Source organism: Lissotriton vulgaris, unplaced genomic scaffold, assembly GCF_964263255.1.
Source record: "Lissotriton vulgaris unplaced genomic scaffold, aLisVul1.2 SCAFFOLD_2302, whole genome shotgun sequence".
Classification (NCBI taxonomy): Eukaryota; Metazoa; Chordata; class Amphibia; order Caudata; family Salamandridae; genus Lissotriton; species Lissotriton vulgaris.
In genome coordinates, this window is record NW_028242786.1 from 22,901 (window position 1) to 28,429 (window position 5,529).

The following is a 5,529-nucleotide window of genomic DNA, read 5'->3' on the forward strand; positions in this document are numbered from 1 at the left end:
GAAACTCTGTGACAGGCATTTAACTTTGGAAAACATTTGGCCAATTACACGTGAACGTTTAGGCGTTATTAATGCTCGCTTGCCTGTCTTAGGGGTGCTGTCTGTGGGGCTTCTAGGGTTTTGGGGTCTGTTAGCACCGCTGCCACATTTCTAATGTTGATTGCTTTTGTTTTGCAGAAAATCCACGCCGGGAAACTCCAGTTGGGGCCCTGCTGCAGAACGCTTTAGGACACTGTGAATTCCAGGGGGAGACAGCCCTCAAACACAAATTACAGGTAAAATAAGCGTTTGGATGGGAGGTAGTATAATGGAGTATTAGGAGAGGCGAGAGAGTGACAGTGGTACTGGTAAAGTCCTAGGACTCTTGATTTAAGAAACTCTGTGACAGGCATTTAACTTTGGAAAACATTTGGCCAATTACACGTGAACCAACACGATGACAGTGTTCAGTAAAACGAACTTACTGCAAAACCACCACCCACCAGGCTCAAAAGTAGTAAAAAACAGTTATGCTCAGATAAAGTATGAAAAAGTATATTTTTATATCCCTAACAAAATAATCTCCCGCAAGACCCTCCCTAACCCCAACAAATAAATAGTCCTTCAAAAGTCCCCAAAAACCCAAACTCCCAATTCCCACCCCCCAAAAGTCTATAAAAAAGGGGCAAGGGACACTCTAGGGATGCATGGTGTTGACTTTGGCCTCCAGGGCATCATGCCTTAGGGCCAGGGCATCATACTGCTCCCGGAGGGTGGCGTGGTCTAGGCGGAGGCCCTCCAACAGATTTTGGTATTCTTTTAACTTCCGGACCTCCGCCTCCAGGTCGGACACTCTGTGCATTGCACGGCGCAAGCGAGCCTTTAGAGTACTGTGAGGGGCAGCCTTTGCTGCTCGGCGGTGGCGTCTGCCAGCCCGGCTCCGTATCGCCGGAGCACTGCGCTGGCCGGCAGAACGTGGGGTCACAGAGGAGGATGCAGGTGTCTCATTTGATGTACTGGACTGAGTGTCCTCCCCCTCCAGTTCTACCAGCCGCCGATATTGGGCAACAGTAGCATCCAGCCTCCGTTGCCGGGCCAGTAGAGTCTTCATACTCCTTGGTGCTTTTGATGTTTTAGTATTACCAACTATATGAAGAAAGAAAGACATAATCTGTAACCAATGCTCTTTAAGAATATGATTAACACAAAATGATTCAGCAGAAAGTTGTGTCACAGTACAACTAGCAACTAGCCAGCGCAGTACAAACCTATTGAGGCCAGTATCATGGGCGTCCGCATGGAGGGGCAAGGGGGGGCGCTTGCCCCCCCTCGGATTGCAGGTCCATCCAGTGCTGGCCCAGTGACAAATTACAATATGGTAATTACAGCAGGCTGGAACCGACAGACAGATAGAGGCAGAGACAGGGACAGAGAGATAGAGAGGGAGATGGAGAGGGAGAGAGAGAGAGGGATTGAGACTGAGGGTGACGGAGGGAGGGAGACAGAGAGGGAGACGGAGAGACGGAGACAGAGGGAGACAGAGAGACGGAGACAGAGGGAGACAGAGAGACGGAGGGAGACAGAGAGAGAGGGAGACGGACAGAGTGAGTGAGACAGAGGGAGAGAGAGAGAGGGATTGAGACTGAGGGTGAGGGAGGGAGACAGAGAGGGAGACAGAGAGACGGAGACAGAGGGAGACAGAGAGATGGAGACAGAGGGAGACAGAGAGACGGAGGGAGACAGAGAGAGAGGGAGACGGACAGAGTGAGTGAGACAGAGGGAGAGAGAGAGAGGGGGAGAGAGAGCAAGAGAGGGAGACAGGCAGAGAGGGAGGGAGACAGAGAGAGAGAGGGAGGGAAACAGAGGGAGGGAGACAGAGAGAGAGGGAGGGAGACAGAGAGAGAGGGAGGGAGAGAGACAGAGAGAGAGAGAAAGAAAGATGTGTGTAATGTGTATGCCAGGTCTGGTGGCTCAGTGGACGAAGGCATCCGCTTCAGGGGCATGAGTTCAACCTCATGGTCATAGTTTTTTTTGTTGCTCTAGATCCAACCCCCTCCCCCACTGACCCTGCCCCCTTCGGTGCGGCCCTTGGCCACAAACCACACTGTCAATTTGGCCCCGAGAGAAAGTTTGTGAGGACCCATGCTCTATAACCACATCCTCCTATTTTAGATTGAATTGTTTTTTTCTGACATTTTTTGTTTTTCCCTGTTTTAATGTAGTTGCCAGGTCGTCTGCTGTGGTGCCGCACAAGATCTTTCTCTTCCCCCTATGGGGTTCTTTGTTTATTTAAGCTCTATGTCGTGTTAGATTTAAAAAAAATGTATGTAATACTTGTGCTCAATCATGTCAGGACTCAGGAGATGGTGATGATGTTGCCCCCCCCCCTCAAACATTTCATAGTATTTTCGTAGTTCATCCAGTGACCGTCTACTCTCTGTAGATACACATCATATGCTATCTAAGAGTCAGATAGTACCATGATCCAGCTTACCTCTACACTCCACCACGACTGTCTGTTTCCTCACAGTCTCTTGTTTGGCCACTTGCGCCACCGCCGCATCCTCCCCAGAGTTGTCCTCGGACCCGGAGTCTACCACCACCACCACATCCGAGCTGGCCCCAGCACCAGATGTTCCACCTACAAAGTAGATTTAAGAATGTTAGATTACACCACTCACTAGTATTTGGTCTAGGAATGAAGGAACGTGAAAACAACAGAAAAAGTAATTGACTGTCTACTCTAGTCTAAAGTAAAAATGTCCCTCCTTCTCCACGGAAGGCTGTTGTCTTGCTGCACTTTTTTGTCACAATTGATGAATGCTTGCTTAATTTTAACACACACCATTTTTCTCTGAACAGACAGAAGCTGGACTTCTAAGGACAAGACCAACATCAACTTCAAACCAGGTGAAAGCTCGGCTCGACCACAAGAAATGTGTTCCATTACTCATCAACTCAGCACCAAGCACTTTTCCATTTCCAGCTAACTTAATTTTAATATATGTGTTTACTTTTACTTTTAATAAAGCTTTTAAACTTGAATAGACTCTGTGGTTTTTGGTCCTCCAGACTAGAGTGACTGAGCGAAAGGTTTTGCTAATTTTGGCAAGGAGGAGTCCGTGCCGCAGACACTACCAAGTTTATACAGTGTGCCAAACACGCCACTCTGAAAATGTATTACTCTGGTGTTTAGTGTCCATAGTTCGGTTTGTGGAGAATTGTCCCTGCAACAGTAGTATTATGGTTTGTGCTCCTATCTAAACACTATTTCGAAAAAAATTAAATTAGGAACGCTTGGACAACAGGTCCTCTATATTTAAATGAAAACTTACTGGGGCCAGCAAAGGAGCACTCGCCGCCCTGGCCTGCATCCTCCTTCTCCTCTGGAGGCACAGCATCCTCCTGTTCCACTTCCGTCCGCTTGCCCCTGGGGGGACCTAACATACAACATGAAAGAAAGAACAGAAAACATTGATGATTGCTGCTTGTCGATGTCCTTGTCAACCAAATCAAACATTTAGAAAGAACAAGAACCAACTATTTCAGCCAAAAAGAGGGCTACAAAGGAAGGACTGCACCTGAGCCTCTACTCTAGGGGCAGATTTACAAGCCCCTTGCAGCTCTTTTGCTCCGTTCTTGCGTCACTTTTGTGACGCAGCGCCACAACAAGAGAGGCGCCATGGTGTGGCGTATATTAACAACGTGACGCATATGGGAGATGCATCCCATTTCAAAGCCCTGCGCCATAAGGGAGCGCTCCAGCGCAAGGGAGGGCGTTCGTGCGCAGGAACGCATGCTAAAAGTGGCTATGGGGAATATATAAAATTTGAATCAGTCATTTAGGACAATGATGCGTCACTCAAACCCTGCACCTGCATGAAGCAGACGTACGGCTTGACGCAGCATTGCTGGAGCTGCGCCATCGTTGCGACGCAACTCCATCAATGAGCCGCCTTTACGGCACCGATGCGTAAACGCTTCGGTGACGTTTTGGGACCATGGTGTGCCGCATTGTAAATACGGCGCACCATGGGTGGTGCTGGCGTGCCGCACACTTTGCAGGGATGCGCAGGTAATTGCAAATCTGACACTTAGGGGCATACTTACGAGTTCTGGGCTGCACAACTCCAGAGGTGCACCAGAACAAATGCGTAACGCAAAACTAACCTTGCGTCACGGCAGATGCGCCGCAATTACAATGCGGTACACCCTGGCGCAAGGGTAGGCAGATGCGTGACGCATCTCGTGACGAAAGAGGGGCGCATCTCTAGAGTCGCGTCGCAGGCGCGATGCAACTCTAGCACTGCTCAGGGCTGCCCAATAAACAACATACCGCATCAGTCCTTACGCCTGCTTCAAACAAGCAGGCATAAAGAATTGACGTAGCAGCGTCGCGGAAGTGCCTGCGTTAAATCTTGTAGATTTCACGCAGGCACTTTTGCGAGGCGCACAGCTGCCTGACCGCCCCCCCCCCCCCTGTGTGGGGACGCACCCATTGTGGCGCAGGCCCAGGCCTTAACGTGGCGCGTCTCCCTAGATGCATCACGTTGTACATGACTCGCAGGGATGCGCCACGTTTACGTCGCTGTTGCGTCAGGTAAGGCAGCGTAAACGTGGCACAAGGGGCTTGTAAATCTGCCCCTTTGTGTCTAGCATTACGCAGTTCTGTAAAGTAGACTCATACATTACTCAGCCCAATTAAATGAACACAAAATAGAAAACAAATAAGCAGTGGCACCGCCACAGAGAAGGAGAGCAGTGCACCTGAAATGCACAGAAGATTTTGAAATATTAATTTACCTCTACTATCAATGTAATCGGCAGCATTATTGCTCTTTATAAAAAAGTTAAAACAAACATTTGCAATATAACACACAGAGCAGGGGAAAAAACAGAGTAGAGAGTGATGAAAAAATTGCTACTACTACTCACCAAGCCCGGGGACCTCCACTCCCAGCAGGCCGAGCAGGTCGCGCTCCCTGTCCAGGATATCCGTCCAGCGGTGGGTCACCTGGTTGTAGGTGCGCTGGACCCCCGAGATGTCAAACAGGGCCCGGCACACCTGATCCCACCGCTTCCGTCGCTCCTGGCAGTTGGTGTAGCCAGCAGCGATCCTGCCGCCTGCCGCGATGGTCCTGGGGAGAAGGCGCTGGACATAGAAAACCAGTGAGCCCACCTCCTCAGGGCTGAAGATCTCCCTGGGCACCACCATTTCCGCCCTTAAACGGCCACACGGGAGCCGGGCACGGGCTGCGGGGCCCGTCTTGGGCAGCTTCACTGCTGTCTTCACCATGGTCTGGGCAGGTGGTAGGAACAAGGAGAAAAAATGAAAAAGAATAAGACTAGGGAAGAAGAAAATAAAAGTTTAAAAAAGTAGTTGAAAAGTAAACAAAAGTAGCAAAAAACACAAAAATATAAAGCTAGAAAACTAGAGGGATAGATAATAATTTCAATAGATTCAAAAAATATTATAACAAGCAAAGGATGGCAGAGATATAGAGAGGATTAGAAACACCACCTAGCCCAGAGTCCAGACACAGGAATGAA

The 5,529-nt window shown here is 49.3% G+C and overlaps 1 protein-coding gene across 1 annotated transcript; it reads right to left on the reverse strand.

Moving 5' to 3' along the window:
• Positions 1–649: 649 nt before the first annotated feature.
• LOC147668839 (uncharacterized) lies at positions 650–5,194 on the reverse strand. The gene is made up of 4 exons (XM_086948407.1): positions 4,915–5,194; positions 3,315–3,419; positions 2,474–2,620; positions 650–1,125 (listed from the first exon to the last, which is right to left on the reverse strand). Exons 1-4 carry the CDS (start codon positions 5,192–5,194, stop codon positions 677–679), a joined length of 981 nt encoding a protein of 326 aa, XP_086804533.1. The 3' UTR covers positions 650–676.
• Positions 5,195–5,529: the final 335 nt, after the last annotated feature.

Excerpts from the sequence above, each read along its gene's own strand:
- LOC147668839 (XM_086948407.1), bottom strand. The coding sequence starts at position 5,194 with ATGGTGGTGCCCAGGGAGATCTTCAGCCCTGAGGAGGTGGGCTCACTG. Across the intron at positions 3,420-4,914 it reads AGTGGAGGTCCCCGGGCTTG|GTCCCCCCAGGGGCAAGCGG; the intron begins GTGAGTAGTAGT and ends GTTGTATGTTAG. Across the intron at positions 1,126-2,473 it reads AGTCGTGGTGGAGTGTAGAG|TTGGTAATACTAAAACATCA; the intron begins GTAAGCTGGATC and ends TTCTTCATATAG.